We start from the raw sequence: 18,335 nt of genomic DNA on the forward strand, positions 1-18,335 counted from the left end.
TAGCCTATTCTTACTTAATAGGTATATATTTATTTTTTATGTAGATTAGAAAAACTGTAGCCAGCACACAAACCTGTGACTTCACAGATACCATTGCTTAGGGTAAGGCTGGAGTAAGAATTTAATTTTAGTAGCCAGAGCTTAAAGAGGAACATGAAGCATGGCATTAAAACACTAAGGCAGCATGGGAGTCGCAGCAGCTGAGGGGGTGTGGCTGCAGCTGGGGGGGCGTGGCTCTGCCTCCCCTGCGTCCTGGTGGCACACGTGGCCCCAGAGGACGTTTACTGAAGCCCATGTCAGAGGCGATTGCTAGGCATCCAGAGCTTTCTCCTCTCCCGATTTTCTCTTTTTTGTGAAAGGTAATTATTGTTGTATGTTCTTTGTCTTTGATTTATATTTCACACTTGTTTAATGATTTCCAGCTCAAGGGTGGTGGTGAATTTCAGAAAGTTGGAATTGGGAATGAGCTTTTGGGAATCATCGAGGGTAGGAATGGAATGTGGAGCCACGACAGAGTTCACTAAATCTGTGGAATTCCGTAGAAAATTTGTTGAGCGTCCGTGTGCAAGGCCTTACCGTGGCTGGGTGCCTGTGTCTGCACCTTTTTGTCCCAGAGGGCTGCTTGTATTCTGGTTTGGGAGGAGATGCGCCCAGGCGGTAGACTGAATTTAGCTCTAGTTTTTGACCTAGCTTCTTGCAGTTCTGACAGCCGCGGCACTGTGTTGAATCCTGTCTTCTAGTTACCATTGCCACGTTTACCCCTACCCGAATACTGCCGAGGAGCGGAGAGAGATTCAGGAGGGCCTGAACACCCGGATTCAAGATCTGTATACTGTGAGTGAACCAGAAACTTGCCTCCTTATCCGAGGGTTTGCAAAACATTTACAAATCCATTTACTTTCTTTTTTAATGTGGAAAATTTTGGTTGTGGACAAATCAAGGTGTTTTAGGGAGTTTGGAATGGTACCTCCCTCCTCTTCGTGGGAGTTTTATTTTAGCTGTTAGAGACCTAGATGGTTTCTAAACGATGGGGCTTTAAAGAATAGTCTGGTCATCTTTGATCTGTCAGAGTGTAATTCTTTTTTTTTTTTTTTTTTTTTTTGCGGTACACGGGCCTCTCTCACTGTTGTGGCCTCTTCCGTTGCGGAGCACAGGCTCCGGACGCGCAGGCTCAGTGGCCATGGCTCACAGGTCCAGCCGCTCCGCGGCATGTGGGATCTTCCCGGACCGGGGCACGAACCCGCGTCCCCTGCATCGGCAGGCAGACTCCCAGCCACTGCGCCACCAGGGAAGCCCCGGAGTGTAATTCTTGATCAGAGAGGACAAGCGAGCCCCATTTACAGTGCTGACTGTAATTTTACCTGCACTATTTCAATTCCCATTTCTGCTTAGGTCAGCGAGGGCTCTTGGTAACAAGAAGCGGACTCTGACCCACTTGAGTGAAAGGGGATTTCTTGGCAGGATGGGATGGGATGGGAGTTGGTGGCTCACGGGTTTTGACAGGGAGCTGGGCCGAGGCTGAGAGTGGGTAAGAACCAGGCCCCCAGCTCTCTGGACCCAGCCGGGCCATCATGCCGCCACAGGGACCACGACTTCTAACCATTTCCTGTGCCCTGGGGTCCCTTCTGGAAAGGCAGCTCCAGGGCCTGGAGGAGAAGGACTGAACTTGCTTAACTGTCCCCAGAGAGTCAGGTGCCTGGAATTCGCCCCCCCACCCATCACTGAGGAGAAAGTCCCTCAGAGGAGGTCAGGTGCCCAGTGGACACTCTGCTGAAAGTCCATGTTTGTCCTCACCCAGGTGCTTCACAAAACCGAGGATTACTTAAGGCAAGTGCTCTGTAAAGCCGCCGAGTCAGTCTACAGCCGCGTCATCCAGGTGAAGAAGATGAAAGCCATTTACCACATGCTGAACATGTGCAGCTTCGACGTGACCAACAAGTGCCTCATCGCCGAGGTCTGGTGTCCCGAGGCCGACCTGCATGAGCTGCGCCTTGCTCTGGAGGAGGGCTCGGTGAGGCGGCCCTTCCCTCCCTGCCAGCCCTTCCCCGCGGGAAGTAAGATAGAGGAGGAGAGGACGCCGTGTTGACTCTTTTGAACTGAAATTATGGAGAGTCGGTCCCTCGAGGCTCTGTGTGCACATGCATTTTTTTTTTAATTGATGTATGGTTGATTTACAGTTGTTTCAGGTGTGCAGCAGAGTGATTTGCACAGGCATTTTTAATTTGCTCTTTAGAGTAAGGAATTCAGTCTCATGGTTTAAAAGTCAAAAAAAAAAATTAAAAAATATAAAAGACCCAGTGAAGTGGCTTCCTCCTATCCAGAGCCTCATATGTCCAGTTCCTCTGCTCAAGGACAACCCTTGTTTTACTTCTCTTACGTCTTTGAGTTTCTTAATCATAGATAAGCAGATAGGAATATATAAAGGGAGAGAATTCCCTTCCTTCACAAAAGATTGTGTGCTATTCATACTGTTCTTTTCTCATAAGAAAACTTCCCTGTTTTTTTAATAGCTATTTAATATCCTGCTGAATGGATGTACCGTGGCTTATTGAACCAGTTCCCTGGTCATTTAGGTGGTTTCTAACTTTATGAATACCAGTGCAGTGACTAGCACTTGACCTTTGACAGTTCAGACACACACAAACCTACCTCTGGGTAAATTCCCAGCATGGAATTGCTGGATCAGTTTTGGCAAATGTTGCCAGTTGTTGCATTTCTCTTATTTTGAGTGAGATTGAATATCCTTTTGTATGTTTAAGAAGAGCCTTTGAACTTTCACTTTTTTGGTGAATGCTGTGTTCATATGCTTTGCCCGTTTTCTACTGGGTTGTTGGTCTTTTTCTTATTAATTTCCTTGGCTCGTTGTCTGTGATACGAGAACAGATATTCTCCCCAATTTGTCCCTTATCTTTTGGTGTTTCTGTTTGTTTGCTTTGGTCGTGCAGAAGTTTTTTGTTAAATATAGTTGAACCCATCCACCTCTGCTCTTACAGCCTCTGAACTTTGAATAATAGCTTCTTTCCACTCCTGGGCTATGGGGTCAGTCTCCCACGTTCCTGTGAGGGTTTTTTCTGTATCAAAACTTAGTTCTTGGAGAGATAAATTAGGAGGTTGGGACTGACATATACACACTACTATATATAAAATAGACAACCAACAAGGACCTACTGTATAGCACAGGGAACTCTACTTAATACTATGTAATAACCTGTATGGGAAAAGAATCTGAAAAAAGTAGATGTATGTGTATAACTGAATCACTTTGCTGTACACCTGAAACTAACACAACATTGTAAATCAACTTTACTCCAATATAAGATAAAAAAACAACAAAAAAATCTTAGTTCTTTACTGGAAATAGCAGGTTTACAAACTTCAAGTGGCAGTTAAGGACACAAGTTTTCATAGGAGATTTTGGTTAATCACTTTGTCTCATTACATAATTCTGTTACGGCACAAACGTAAAACACGCAGTGCTGAGAAGAAGGAAATATATAAATTAGTTATTTTGGAGTATGGGACATCTATTTTATTTATATATTTTAAAGCTCTAGATGATTCTTATTTATTGAGGTAACACCGGTTTTGAGGGACATGACTAATACTCTGTTGTGTGTGTGGGTATATATAAGTAGTCCCAGGATCACCAGCATACAACTGGAATTTACTGGTTTAGCTCTTAAAAATGTTCGAGAGGAATTTAGAGACAGCTACAGTGTTACCTCATAAAACTGAAAAACAGGCAAGAATAAACCAAAATGTCAGTACGGCAAAGTTTTGTTTTTTTCTTGGCATACCTGTCCCTGCCTGCTTCCCACCACTCAGCCTTGCTAGGTTCTTCCTTCTCCAAGACCACGTCCCCCAGGAGCCTTCCTCAGTCCCTCCTGTCACTTCTGCTGTACTTGAACCTCCAGCGGGGTGGTTCCCCACGTGCTCAGGGCCTTGCCATGGCAGCCAACGAAGATTTGTTGAAAGAGCTCTTGGGTGGTAATTTTTTCTTCCTCTGTCTCTTTTTTTTCACGTGAAAGAGACAGAGCGGTGCTTCGATCCCCTCATTCATGAACACAATCCCAACAAAAGAAACACCCCCGACTCTCATCCGCACCAACAAGTTCACCGAGGGGTTTCAGAACATCGTGGATGCCTACGGGGTTGGGAGCTACCGAGAAGTGAACCCAGGTTGGAAGCCTGAATTTGCCAGTCTTTGTGTCTTATACATTTTATACATCACTGCTGCTTTTTTTCCCTATAAGAATATAATAGATATTTGGAAAAATAGGCCCACTATTACTGTTTTGTTATCTTATTTAGTATAAAGTGTTAATTTTAACCTGTCGGTTCTCTCCTGAGAATTTGGGAGAAAGTCAAGATCATTATACAGTATGTGGTCATGTTTGAGTTAACTAGAATTTTCTGCCTTTGCTGCGAATCAGAAATCGCTTGCTTTTCCTGCAGCTCTCTTTACCATCATCACTTTCCCCTTTTTATTTGCCGTGATGTTTGGAGACCTTGGACATGGCTTTGTGATGTTCTTATTTGCCCTCCTGTTGGTGTTAAATGAAGATCATCCCAGACTAAGTCAGTCACAAGAGGTAAAAACATAAACACTCGGGCTCATTATATCTGTTTGGGCAGCATTAGTAGTGATTCTCTTCTGTTTAACTATAAAAAGAGACATTTAAAGATGTTCAGGGGCTTCCCTGGTGGCGCAGTGGTTGGGGGTCCGCCTGCCAATGCAGGGGACGCGGGCTCGTGCCCCGGTCCGGGAAGATCCCACGTGCCGCAGAGCGGCGGGGCCCGTGAGCCATGGCCGCTGAGCCTGCGCGTCCGGAGCCTGTGCTCCGCAACGAGAGAGGCCACAACAGTGAGAGGCCCGTGTACCGCAAAAAAAAAAACTGTTCAGTTTTGGGCGGTAACCGTAACCCACCTGAGACATGGTTGCGGGGGCGGGTGGGCCTTCACCCCTGTGTGATGGGGGCGTCTGTGCCGTGAGCTTGCTTTTGAGCAGCCCTGAGAGGAGCGGTTAAGAAAGTGCCCAAACCCGGTCGGTCACGCCGGCTCGTTCTCCCGGTGGCCCCGCTTCGCTCCCCACAGATCGTGCGGATGTTTTTCAACGGCCGCTACATCCTCCTGCTGATGGGGCTGTTCTCAGTGTACACGGGCCTCATCTACAACGACTGCTTCTCCAAGTCGCTCAACCTCTTTGGCTCCGGGTGGAACGTGTCTGCCATGTACAGCTCCGGTCACAGCCCAGCGGAGCAGAGGAAGATGATGCTCTGGAAGTGAGTGTCCTGCTGCCAGTGTCTCAGGTGGAGGGGAGTTTCTCCGAGTCTCCTTCCCCCTCCGCAGGAGGCCCTCACCCTGCTTTTCGTTACAGTGACAGCGTCATCAGGCACAACAGGGTTTTGCAGTTGGATCCCAGTGTTCCCGGAGTGTTCCGAGGCCCTTATCCTCTTGGCATCGATCCCGTGAGTGTCCCCCCCCCCTCCCCATTATCTCAGGTTCCTCGGTGCTGCCACCTAATTTTTTAATTAAAATTTAAAAAAATTTTTGGCCATGCCGTGCGGCTTGTGGGATCTTAGTTCCCTGACCAGGGGTCGAACCTGTGCCCTCAGCAGTGGAAGCACGGAGTCCTAACCACTGGACCTCCAGGGAATTCCCAGTGCCACCTCGCTTTAACTGTCACAGAGGTTTCTCAGACTGTTCAGCACGGTTCAGGTGGTGGTACACGAGGGGGTGGTACTCTGGGGGTTTCTGCCTGGACGCCAGAGGCTCACTGTGTGATCTGAGTCAGGCTGCTGTACAGAAGAAGCTGACGGTCAGTGCCCGAATACAAGACCACAGGGAGCTGGGGCTACGGTCTGTCCTACTTCCTGACCTGTTTTACTCTAGTGAGAAGTGGCACTTCCGGAGCCATGTAATGTGCACTGTTTCTTCGATATCTTCTTTGTACAAGTGAATTGTTTTTTTACCCTTTGATGTAGAAAGAAATAGTATGGAATTTTAGAGTGGAAAGGGAGCTTAGGCTTATCATGGTGCTTATTGAGGTGGTTGTTTGAAAGGGAAAAAGTGTGGGGAGAAGGAAAGTGAAGCCGTGGCTCCAGGGCCGGGGCTGCCCCTGTCCTGCCCCCAACACGGCTCAGCAGGCTGCTGCTTATGAGGCCCAGGCAGCATTTCCCTAGACCCAGGGGTCTTTACGGGGAATCTCAGCCTTAAAAGAAAAGCTTAGAAACTACCTCGAAATTGGTTTGGAGTGATGCGATACAGTAGTGAAAAAAACTGTGACAAAAGTCTAGCATTCCCAAATCTGAGCTCTCCAAGGTAGTTCTCTCCTGAATGTGCATTCTCATCTCTAAACATAATTGGTATAATTTAATGTTGTCAGTATAATTGGAAACTTGAAAAAACCTGACAACAGTCTCCTTAAGGAACAGCACTTTTCGCCTAAGGCAGTTGAAGGAAGTTAAAGTTTTCTTTTTTGGTTTTGTTTTGTCTTTAGATTTGGAACTTGGCCACAAATCGTCTCACTTTTCTGAACTCTTTCAAAATGAAAATGTCTGTGATTTTAGGAATTATTCACATGACTTTTGGAGTCATTCTGGGAATATTTAACCACTTGTAAGTACAGATTATTTTTTAACCGGTATTTATAAGCCAAGTTTTTATTATTTCTTAAACTTTGCTTCTTGATGGTAGACTACATGGATCTTAGAGGCAGCCAGCATAGTGGTTTGTTGTATTAATATGATTCTGTTTTTTATTTATTTTTAAACATTTTTGGCTGCATTGGGTCTTTGCTGCTGTACGCGGGCTCTCTCTAGTTGCGGCGAGCGGGGGCTACTCTTCGTTGCGGTGCGCTGGCTTCTCATTGTGGTGGCTTCTCTCGTTGCGCAGCGTGGGCTCTAGGCGATGCGGGCTTCAGTAGTTGCAGCACGCGGGCTTAGTGGTTGTGGCTTGTGGGCCCTAGAGCACGCGGGCTTCAGTAGTTGCGGCACATGGGCTTAGTAGTTGTGACTAGGGCTCTAGAGCACAGGCTCAGTAGTTGTGGTGCACGGGTTTAGTTGCTCCGTGGCATGTGAGATCTTCCCGGACCAGGGCTTGAAGCCGTGTCCCCTGCATTGGCAGGCGGATTCTTAACCACTGAGCCACCAGAGAAGTCCTTTGATTCTGTTTTTTGTTTTTTTTTTTAATTTACTTTATTTATTTATTTTTGACTGCATTGGGTCTTTGTTGCTGCATGCGGGCTTTCTCTAGTTGTGGCGAGTGGGGGCTACTCTTCGTTGTGGTGCGCGGGCTTCTCATTGTGGTGGCTTCTCTTGTTGCAGAGCACAGGCTCTAGGCACGTGGGCTTCAGTAGTTGTGGTATGTAGGCTCAGTAGTTGTGGCTTGTGGGCTCTAGAGCACAGGCTTAGTAGTTGTGGTGCATGGGCTTAGCTGCTCCATGGCCTGTGGGATCCTCCCAGACAAGGGTTTGAACCCGTGTCCCCTGAATTGGCAGGCAGATTCTTAACCACTGCGCCACCAGGGGGCCCCAATTCTGTTTTGATGATAAGGTTTTTGGCAGCTTCATTGATTCAGCAAATATTTGTTGAGCACATAGAAGGTGCCTGGCACTATTCTAGGCACCAGGGATTGAACAGTGAGGAGGACAGAAAAAAGTTTTTGCCCTTATGGAGTTTACTTTCAAGTGAGGGAGACATGCAACATGTACATTCATATTTATTTCCAGAGGTGATTTTTGTCATATCTTTTTTTCATTTTCTAAATTAGAAAACTTTTGTTTGTTTCTTAGAGCTGGTATATTAGGGGAAAGAAATTGTGTCTTTTTTCTCTAGCTGGATCTGACAGTGAAACACTAGTCATCTCTACTGTCTTCACATTTCTTTTCTTCGTGGTTACATCTGAATCGTAAGACAGATGACGTTATGCTGAGATAGACTTTGTCACAGAGAATTTAAGATTAATTTACTCTTTCCTTTTTCTCTTAGTCCAATGTTGTTCATGGGTTGATCGATTCCTTTTTTTTTTTTTCCCTAGACATTTCAGGAAGAAGTTCAACATTTACCTGGTTTCCATCCCGGAACTTCTCTTCATGCTCTGCATCTTTGGCTACCTTGTCTTTATGATTTTCTATAAGTGGCTGGTTTATTCAGCAGAAACCTCCAGAGTCGCTCCTAGCATTCTGATTGAATTTATTAATATGTTTTTATTCCCGGCTAGTGACACAGGTGGTCTTTACCCAGGGCAGGTAAGCAGTTGTGTCTTCCACTGTGAAGAACTCAAAGGAAGTCCTCCTGATAGCCTTTTTGTTTTCATCAGTAGAATGATTAAAGGTGCTTTCCACAGGCCTCCCGGGCACAGAGGGGCTTTCTGCTCCTCTGTGTGTTATCACAAGAGGGTTCCATCCTGCTCTGAGAGCTGTCTCGGGGGCCCTGGTCAGACTGTGTATTCCAAACTCGCTGCCCCTCGGTAGCCGTGAAAACTGGTGGGAAGAGAATGTATTACTGGAGGGTTCCTGAGGGCTGTCCATCCATCCATTTTTCCAGTTTCTTTAAAATCAACCTCTGACTAAGCCAGGTCCTCAGAGAACTGGCACTTGGGCCACGGCGCGCTGGCCCTCTCCAAAAGTGGCTTTTCTGTAACTGTGCATTTGTGTGACGCCATGCACGTCAGCTGTGAGTTTAGGAAACGAAAGGAAAAGACACCCTGGCAAATGTAATTTAGCTTGCGTTTACTTTATGTTCCTTGTTAATAAAGAGACATTTTACTTGGTTTCCACTAGTTTAAGTGCACCAGTGACATTGTTAGCACATCTTCACGTTTTAACCGGCTTCCTCCCCTTTTGCACCAACAGGAGCACGTCCAGAGGCTGCTTCTGGTCATCACAGCGTTGTCTGTCCCTGTGCTCTTCTTGGGAAAGCCACTCTTCTTGTTGTGGCTTCACCGTGGGCGCAGTTGCTTTGGGGTCAGCAGGGTAAGTGTGGGTTTGGCTGCATGTTTGTAAATGGTGAGCAAAGTCTGTTTTTAGTTGTGAAAGGTTTTGTAAAGAAAACGCCTTCCATGGGGTCCCAGACTCTGATTTAAAAGCCAAAGCTTCCTTTATCGAGAACTTTCGCGTTGCCTGTTCTGCAGAAGCGTGGTGCAAAGAGCCTGCCGTGTCTGGGCACGGGAGACAGGTCCTCTGGTAGTGAACCACAAACCTATCAGTAGATGGAACTGAATCCCTCAGTACTGCTTGTCATAAAGCATTTTTGTTCCTTATTCTTGCCTCTTGATTTTTCAAGGTTTTTTTGTTTAATTTAAATAACGTAACTAAAGGAAATGTGGAAAATATAGAAAATAATGCCTACTATTTCTCCTACTCAGTTATAACCAGTGTTAACCATTTGTTGAGTTTCTTTCCAGACTGTTTTCTTGTGTGTCTAGTTTCTCATTTTATTTTATTTTTTATAAATTGTGGTAAAATATACATGGCGTAAATTTTCCATCTTAACCGTTTTTAGGTGCACGTTCAGTGGCGTTACGTGCGTTCACGTTGTGCAGCCACCCCCACCATCCGTCTCCAGAACTTTTTCGTCTTCCTGAGCTGAGACTCTTTACTCATTAATATTAACTCCCCATTTCCCCTCGACCCAGCCCCTGGCACCCACCCTTCTACTTTCTGTCTCTATGAAGTTGACTACTTTAGGTACCTTATATAAGTGGAATCATATAGTGTTTCTGCTTTTATGACTGGCTGATTTCACTTAACCTAATGTCCTCAAGATTCCTCCATGTTGTAGCTTGTGTCAGAATTTCCTTCCTTTTTAAGGCTGAGTAATATTCCATTATATGGATAGACCACATTTTGCTTATCAGTTCATCCATGAATGGGCACTTGGGTTGTTTTCACCTTTCAGGTACTGTGAATAATGCTCCTAAGAACATGGGTGTATAAATATCTCTTGGAGTCCTTGCTTTCAGTTCTTTGGGGTATATACCTAGAAATGGTAATTCTTTGTTTAATTTTTTGGGAACCACCAAACGTTCCCCAGTGGCTGCGCCATTTTATGTTCCCACCAGCAATGCACAAGAGTTCCAGTTCCTCCATACCCTAATCAACACTTACTTATTTTCTTTTTTTTGGTTTGTTTACAATAGCCATCCTAGTAGGTATGATATGCTTATTTTCTTTCAAAGGACTTTTTTTTTTATTCCTAAAGAGCTGAATTTTTAAAAGAATCGAAGGGGTGCTAACTTTGATTTTGTCACAACCTTGTGATTTTGTTTGCGGTACGCAGGCCTCTCACTGTTGTGGCCTCTCCCGTTGCAGAGCACAGCCTCTGGACGCACAGGCTCAGCGGCCATGGCTCACGGGCCCAGCCGCTCCGTGGCATGTGGGATCTTCCCGGACCAGGGCGTGAACCCGCATCCCCTGCATCGGCAGGCGGACTCCCAACCACTGCGCCACCAGGGAAGACCCACAACCTTGTGATTTTAAAGGCACTGACTCTGTATTCTTTGGGTTGTCTTTTTAGAGTGGTTACACACTTGTAAGGAAAGATAGCGAGGAAGAAGTTTCTTTGCTGGGAAGCCAAGACATAGAAGAGGGAAACAACCAAATGGAAGATGGTTGTAGAGAAGTGACGTGTGAAGAGGTAACCTTTTCAGTTACTGTTGGTGATGTTAGGTAAGGAGCCAGGCTTGCACAGAGATGATCGTCATTATGAGAGTGATAAGAATCATCTTAGAAAACAAAATTGAAAGCAAAACAACCGTTACTCCAAGCTTTCCACATGCTGTTCTGGTCATACAATTGTCATCATAATATAATGATTCTGGGTTAACATTTTGTGAGTTTCAGTCTTACAGTGGGATTTATAGTGTTAACATTACAAGTTGTGATGCTGAGTGACTTAAGGTGCCATGAACATTGCTTTGAGAAGACTCTCGTCTTCATTAGAACTTGCCCATAGTTGTAAGAAAGAGACCCTATTCACACTGGCTTCAAGGGGAATCTGCTGGCCCACATCAGGATGGGGCAGAGTGGGCCTCAGGAGGGTGGGGCTTTGGATTTCCAATCCCAGCTAGTCTGAGTTAGTTTTTCTTTGCAAGTTTGCCTCATATTCTGAAGCCAGTTGGCCCCTTGGTGTTGGAACCGTGGCCACAGTGAGCACTGGGCTTATTTTCTTCAATCAGAGAAAAGTGCACTTCCCTGCTTGTTACCATGAGGAAAAATCCCAGGGAAGTGCTGTGATTGGCCTGGCCGGGGTCACTTGCCATCCCTAGACCAGTGACTGCTGCAGTAGTCTGCATGGGCTGCCACAACCACACACTCGGGGGCTTCGGTTACAGAAATGTATTTCCCACGGTTCTGGAGGCTGGAAGTCCAAGGTCAAGATGTTGGCCAGGTTGGTTTCTCCTGGGGCCTCTCTCCCAAGCTTGTGGACAGCCACTTTATCGCTGTGTCCCCACATGGCCTTTTCACTGTGCGTGCCTCTTTGGTGTCTCTTCCTCTTCTTATAAGGACACCAGTCCTATTGGGTCAGGCCCCACCCTTATGACTTCATTTAACCTTACTTACCTCCTTAAAGGCCCCATATCCAAACACAGTCACATTGGGGATTAGGGCTTCAACAGACAAATTTTGGGGGGAACACAATTCAGCCCATAACAACTGTGCGATACAGGGTTAGATGGCAGAAGAAACAGTTCCTCCCAGAGAAGGGAAGCACAGTCCTGGCAGACAGAACAGAGCACGTCTGTTACTGTGGTCTGCTTTATTTTCTTGGAAACTTTTTTGGCTGTCCGATGAGGACGAAACAGAATTTCTTAGTCAACCTTTTGTAATTATTATGTAATTTAGTGTTTTAATTTGGGACAATTAATAATTAAGTTTTTAAGATCATAAAGAAACAAAAAGCGGAGCTGGAAAGAATGTGGGAGCCATCTTGCCCAGTGTTCTGCAGCGTTTTCTCTATCAGGGACTCTTTTATAATCTCCCCTTGTCAGACTTGTATTAAGATGCTCTTATCTATTAAACACACACACGTGTTCACAGTCTCCTAATCTTGTGGTTGGTAGATGTCTGTTTCTCATTACACGTTTTGTAATGACTAAGAGTACCTCAAGAACCTCGTTGGGCTGCCTGAGGGCCGTGGGCATTGTGCCATCACAGTTCTGGTCCAGCCACCCTCGCCTTACGTGCAGGACCGCGGCCTGGGGACAAGGGGGCGGGAGCTCTGTGGGTCGGGGAACTGGTTAGTGGCGGAGTTGTGAGCAGAGCTCTGTTCCTCACACGCCAGCACATCCTCACCAGTATTCCAGAAGCCAGTCCTTTCACTGTAATCCTGAAAGTGGAGCAGACTTGTAGCTTGTGGAAGTAAGCATGTCACGGGTGGAGTCTAACACATGTTGTGTCATCTCTCTCAGTTTAATTTTGGAGAAATATTAATGACCCAAGTAATTCATTCCATCGAGTACTGTCTGGGATGCATCTCCAACACCGCTTCGTACCTGAGGCTCTGGGCACTCAGTTTGGCTCACGCACGTAAGTTTTGCTTAGACCTGTAGCTCCCGAACTCTGTGTCGAGACGCCCCGCAGCGCCTCGGTTAAGTCATGGGGGCACCATGGGACATTGAAAAATTTTGATGGAAAGGGCACTATTTTTCAGATACTATGTGAACAGGGACTGTTAAGTTGTTTGGACTTGACTACTTACTGCACTGGTCTCCTGGGTATTTCTTTTGGCCTCAGGGTGCTGTGAAAAAAATCACTGGGACACACGAGGGCTTCAAGGACCGAGAAGGCTTGGGAACGTCTGGCGTAGGCATTTCGCTCCCTCTGCTCTGACCATTATTGTTTTTGTTATTACTATTATTGTATTCAGTGCTGCCTTACCAAGTGTGAATGTCTAGTTATGTCAAGCAAGTTCTAAAACAATGCTGATTAATAGTTTTGATGCGTGGATTTCAGTTACCTGCGTTTAGTTAAGTCTCAGCAGTCCCCCAAGAACATGGTTGAAATTTCAGTTACTACAGTAAAAATTGTGTGTATGGGTGCAAAGTGCAGGCTTCACTGCTGGCCCTTCAGCCCGCAAGCCACTATGTAAATAGCACAGACGCGCATCACGATCAGAGACCAGCTGCATCACTTCTCTCGGAGTCTGTTGTGGTTGGACCCTGTGCACCTGCTGCTCAGTTCATGCGCAGATAGCAAGGCGCATGGTGGTGCTGGCTCCTTGTGGGCCGGTGGTAAACCCACATGGCATTTAAAAGCGGATTGCTGAACCGAGGGAATTGGCCAACAGAGATGAAGAAGTGCAGCAGAGGAACAAACAGTGATATGCTGGAAGTGAAATGCAGATCGAATGTAACTGGAGTTTAGGGAGAAAGAGCTGACACGGGAGTGGTGACACTGGTGCCGTTCGAGAGGCGAAATCTACAGCCAGAGGAACTTGGTGATGTATAGAAAGAAGATGCAGGTGTCCCAGAAGTGGTGCCACAGGAACTCTAGGAGGTATTTCAGGACATTGAAGGTGCAAAGCATACTGTGTTAGAAGCTGATCCAAACTCAGAAAAGAGTCGGACAGCCAAGTAGGATGCCAAGCATTAGAGAAGATGCTCACTCCGTGTCAAGGTGCCCAGCCAAGCCCAAGTCACATGAGAAGAAGGCTGTTCAAAGCATCCTTGATAAGTTCTTACCAAAACCCCCCAGCAATTGAATGCTCAATGTTGCTAATGTTTTAAGAATAGATTTACTCTTGTTTTTCATTTCTCTGTGCATTTATAACCAACAGTAAGAGAGTTTTTAATGTTTTGACAAAAATTTTGAAAGGTCCTAGAACAATTGTAATTTTTCCCATTGACCATTAAGGATGCTTTGGACGGTCATTGCTCTGCTCCTGCATTACTGTGCAAAGACTGTACTTGGGAAAACTACCAGATATAGAGGTTTTTGTTGTTGTTGTTACATTGATATTTTTGTAAGCATAGCCGCAAGTCTAGAACTTGCTGGCGGGAGGGGGTCCATCATCTTCATATTACAGAGGAGGAGACTGAAGCCCAGTGAGGGTTGGTGCTGGCGCACGGTCACCCACCTGGTCAGTCAGTAGCCGAGTCAGGACTGATGCCCAGCTTCCCGCTGCCTGGCCCAGTGCTGCGTTGGGACAGAGCCAGCCGGACCCCTATTTGGGTCAGGATCTCTCATTGGCAGGCAGGCAGGGCTCTGATTTCTCTGGAATGTCAAGTCTTCCTCCGTGTTTGAGATGATCAAGTTGCTGGTTAACTTTTACGTGGGAAGCCGATTACGTTTGTCTTATATGGGTGTGTATTTATTTTAGGGATAACAATTCAAAATTGTTTCAGAAGGAAACCCAGTCTAACTAGCTAATTGAAGTGACTCACTGAAGGTGAACAGAAGTTAACTTTGCAAAATGCTTGCCTTGCAGAGCTATCTGACGTGCTGTGGGCCATGCTGATGCGGGTCGGCCTCCGCGTAGACACGACCTACGGGGTCTTGCTGCTTCTCCCAGTCATCGCTCTCTTTGCGGTTTTGACCATTTTCATCCTTTTGATCATGGAAGGGCTTTCTGCATTTCTTCACGCCATCCGCCTCCACTGGTGAGTTTGGAATTTAGCTTTGGAACTGTTACTTAACAAAAATCTAACACCCTACTCCCCCAGTACGTACATATATGTGTAACAGTTCCAGTGATATGTATACGTATACATATATTATTTAGGCTACTTCTCCCCTTCCCGGGATTGGGATATGTATTCTGATCCCCTGAGTTAAAACTGTATTTTGTTTCTGAGCTTTTGTCGCCGACACATAAAAGCAAGTTTACGCTTGCTGAACAATTCTGTGTATGTCACACTTTCAGTTCCCTTTGGGTCTGACAGGTTGCTTTGTCTTATTGTAAACCATATTTCTTAATGTTTTACAGTGTATATCAGATTACTTGTCTGTGTATCCAGTTACTGGGGAGAGAGAGGTTCCCAATACTCATGTGTATATCCATAGGGTGGGAGGTGACGTGAGGTGTCAGCGTTTTCTTCATGAGAAAGCCAGCAAAGGGCCGGTGTGTGTGTGTGTATTTTATCTAAGCAAAAGTATTTGTGCCAAGAGCATGTATGGAATGAAGCAACTTCAGAAGCACAGGAACTTTTTTCTTTTTTAACTTATAAATGTTGTTTTAAGGAATGTAGCAAGTGTTATTCAGAATCTTTCATTAATACATGGTTTTGTTTTGTTTTGTTTTGTTTTTTTAGGGTAGAATTTCAGAACAAATTCTACGTTGGTGCAGGCACCAAATTTGTTCCTTTCTCACTCAGATTACTTTCTTCGAAGTTTAGTGACGACATGGCATGATCATGTTGCCGTATCCAACAAGCTTTCAGATTTAAGGAGAATTATCATGTTGTAGAATTTCCTTATGTTAAATTGACGATAGGAAAAATTCCATCTTCATTAACTGCCTTATGAGATAGCCAAATGATTCTGTAAGATATACCTCTTCCTCATATGTTAAATAATTTTGTAAAGTTTCTCAATTTCAGATATATAAATTTCTTTCAGTTTTTATGATGAGCAAATATAAGTTAATGCCAAAAGTTATGTTAAAGTTATTTTTAAAAATATAGTCTTGGGGGAGAGAAGCCAATTTTGAATGGCTAATTGAAAATGGTCTTAAATACTTGATTCCTTTTCAACTTATTTAAAAAAAAAAACTAGAGTTATTCTGTCACCTGAAGTTGTCAGATAATATTTTCCAACAGCTGAAGTTAAGTAGTTTTTAAAAAAATTTAATGATGGTTAATCAAAAGATTCACATTTATTTTGCTTGGTTAAAAGTATGCAAACTTTTTTTATCGTATGCTATCTAGAATTGCAAGTAGAATTGTTTCTACGATTTTGTCTTGTTATAATAATTGGAGAAAATGGGATAAAATAACATACAACAAATGGTTATCCCACTTGTATATTTTTTTAAAGACTCTTGTTATCCTTACATAAAACCAATTATGATAATTGTATGTTTGGGAAGATAAACTGTGTACTGAGCCTTAAAATCCAGTGTGACTGTAGACGATGTAATATGGATATGATTCGAACGTAGTGACCAGCTTGGCTGATGTCCCTGAACCAAAAGGGGTTTATACTGAGTGAAGGAAAGGTAAAAAGTAGGATTTTGTATATTTTTATAATAAAATATAAATTAAGGTATTTTACCATGAAGAGGTTGCACCTATCCTTGAGAACAGTATAATTATAATGATTCAGTTTCAGACTAATTCGAAATAAATGTCTAATAAAGGCATTTAGAGTTAAACTTTTAAAAACTATTTAGATCAGTTGAAAACCAATTCTTACTAAGCCATTAATGTATATAATCTTCAGATTAAATTCATCTTTTCACTTGACATTTGAGTCAGTCCTGTTGAACATTTTGATCTGTCCTGTATTCTTGTAAATTATGTTCGTTTTTCATATTTTACTGTAACTGAATTTAGATAATTATTTTCAAAAAGAAACCTGCAGTATTTTCGCTTTCTTAACATTTTGAGTAACTCACATGAAGAGGCCCGCTTGTCTCCTTCACCTTGGCTGGTGGTAGAGAGTTTGGTGTTTTCATTACAAGTTAAGATCATGGTAGCCCTGAATTTAAGCGTATCTTTTCAGGTAATTTCAAGGCCTATTTGCTGAGAGGCATGAGTTGAACATCATGACATAACTGTGACTCTGACATTAGACCTTTTTTTTTTTTGGCAGTACGCGGGCCTCTCACTGTTGTGGCCTCTCCCGTTGCGGAGCACAGGCTCCGGACGCGCAGGCTCAGCGGCCATGGCTCACGGGCCCAGCCGCTCCGCGGCATGTGGGATCCTCCCGGACCGGGACACGAACCCGCGTCCCCTGCATCGGTAGGTGGACTCTCAACCACTGCGCCTGACCAGGGAAGCCCTGAACCTTTTAAATTGTAGTAAAGATTCCATGCTACTCCTCTCATATGAGATGCTGTCCCTCATAATATCAAACATAAAATGATGCTGATGAAACTCTTACAAATGATACTGCTGGGCTTCCCTGGTGGCGCAGTGGTTTCTTCAGAAAGGCACTTGGACACTTCTTTTGGGTGAATATGAAATCTGAATAATGCCTTCCAGGTTTCAAATGTGTCCCTCACAAGTTCTTATTTTTATTATTTTACTCCAAGATGGTAACTAATTCATCCTTAGGAAACCCACCATTTTAACTGACTAGTAAACTGACTAGTTAACCGACTAGTAAACAAGAGACGTACAGCATCTGCTAGAATTCTTTTCTGTCCCCATTGGCAGTTGTCACGGGGGCCACTTTTTAATTCCAGTGAACGCCTCTATCAGGGCATAGAACAGAGGGTGAAGAGTCACTTTTCAACTGAAACCTATGTAGTACTGTAGAACATAATGGTATAAAAGACGGATTGCCAGTCCTAATTTTTGTGAAAGAACTCTCTAGAATTACAGTTTGATGGTGTCTTTTAGGCACAAAGGTATATTTTCTTTCTTAATATAAAGCTGCTGGTTCCAGTGTCATGTTCCCAGAGCAGTTGCTCTGTTTTGTTTGTTAAGCTGTTTGGTAGAACTATTCTGTGTACAGTTTTTAAGACATAACTTCATGCCCTTGATAGCAAGCATCCAGGGGAAGAATGCTCAGTTGTCTGGATGATGCTAAGTTAACCTGTTTATTTTCCTAACGCGAAAAGTCACGACTGCCACGTCTTCCGGTTTTCATTCAGGTGTGCATCCTAAAATAGAAATCCAAGGGATTTCTTCAGAAAAAGAGAGTTTGCTTTCGGCCTGCAGGGGTGAAGGAGGTCCTCGTGGTGATGTGATTGTGCTGAGTTAAGGAGTGCAAAGGGGGTTTGATGGGGGTCACGCTGAGCCCGTGGCCTGGCAGCTTATCGCGGCTAGGACGTTGAGGGGACTCACCTTTCACTGAGTGCCACTCTGTCCTCATTTCTGGAATGGGTATTTTATAACAACATTCTGATCTGAATTTTCATTCTGCAGCAGTTTAATAAGGCGTAGACTATAGGATAGGTAACTCTTATGTTTACGAATTAAAAATTCAGACACTTTAGGGCCTGATTCATTTTGGAAAACAGAAATAAAAATAACTTCAACTGTTCTGCAGTCTGCATTTAAAAACAACTTTATTAAAAATTTAAAAGCCAGGTTTGCTTGCATGCCATCTGGTATATCTCCAGCAAGGTTATTAAGAAATCTTATTCAAGATGATGAAAATAAGACAGGTCCGAGTAGTAATTTTCCAACAGCCAGGCCAATGATGCTGAATTTTGGTTTAGAATTTT

At 44.3% G+C, this 18,335-nt stretch overlaps 1 protein-coding gene across 1 annotated transcript in view; it reads left to right on the forward strand.

Annotated features, from left to right (window-relative positions):
* The window catches only part of ATP6V0A2 (ATPase H+ transporting V0 subunit a2), a 36,918-nt gene extending 20,176 nt beyond the window's left edge, over nucleotides 1–16,742 (forward strand). Inside the window, exons 8-20 of the mRNA XM_079942211.1 lie at nucleotides 741–834; nucleotides 1,799–2,011; nucleotides 4,029–4,179; nucleotides 4,456–4,592; nucleotides 5,095–5,282; nucleotides 5,378–5,468; nucleotides 6,500–6,618; nucleotides 8,038–8,248; nucleotides 8,855–8,974; nucleotides 10,518–10,637; nucleotides 12,412–12,529; nucleotides 14,430–14,601; nucleotides 15,253–16,742. Coding sequence (XP_079798337.1) covers nucleotides 741–834; nucleotides 1,799–2,011; nucleotides 4,029–4,179; nucleotides 4,456–4,592; nucleotides 5,095–5,282; nucleotides 5,378–5,468; nucleotides 6,500–6,618; nucleotides 8,038–8,248; nucleotides 8,855–8,974; nucleotides 10,518–10,637; nucleotides 12,412–12,529; nucleotides 14,430–14,601; nucleotides 15,253–15,352 — 1,834 coding nt within the window. The 3' untranslated portion in view covers nucleotides 15,353–16,742. The remainder of the gene's footprint in view (nucleotides 1–740; nucleotides 835–1,798; nucleotides 2,012–4,028; nucleotides 4,180–4,455; nucleotides 4,593–5,094; nucleotides 5,283–5,377; nucleotides 5,469–6,499; nucleotides 6,619–8,037; nucleotides 8,249–8,854; nucleotides 8,975–10,517; nucleotides 10,638–12,411; nucleotides 12,530–14,429; nucleotides 14,602–15,252) is intronic.
* The last annotated feature ends 1,593 nt before the right edge of the window (nucleotides 16,743–18,335 follow it).

This window comes from Stenella coeruleoalba (genome assembly GCF_951394435.1).
Source record: "Stenella coeruleoalba genome assembly, chromosome: 14".
Classification (NCBI taxonomy): domain Eukaryota; kingdom Metazoa; phylum Chordata; class Mammalia; order Artiodactyla; family Delphinidae; genus Stenella; species Stenella coeruleoalba.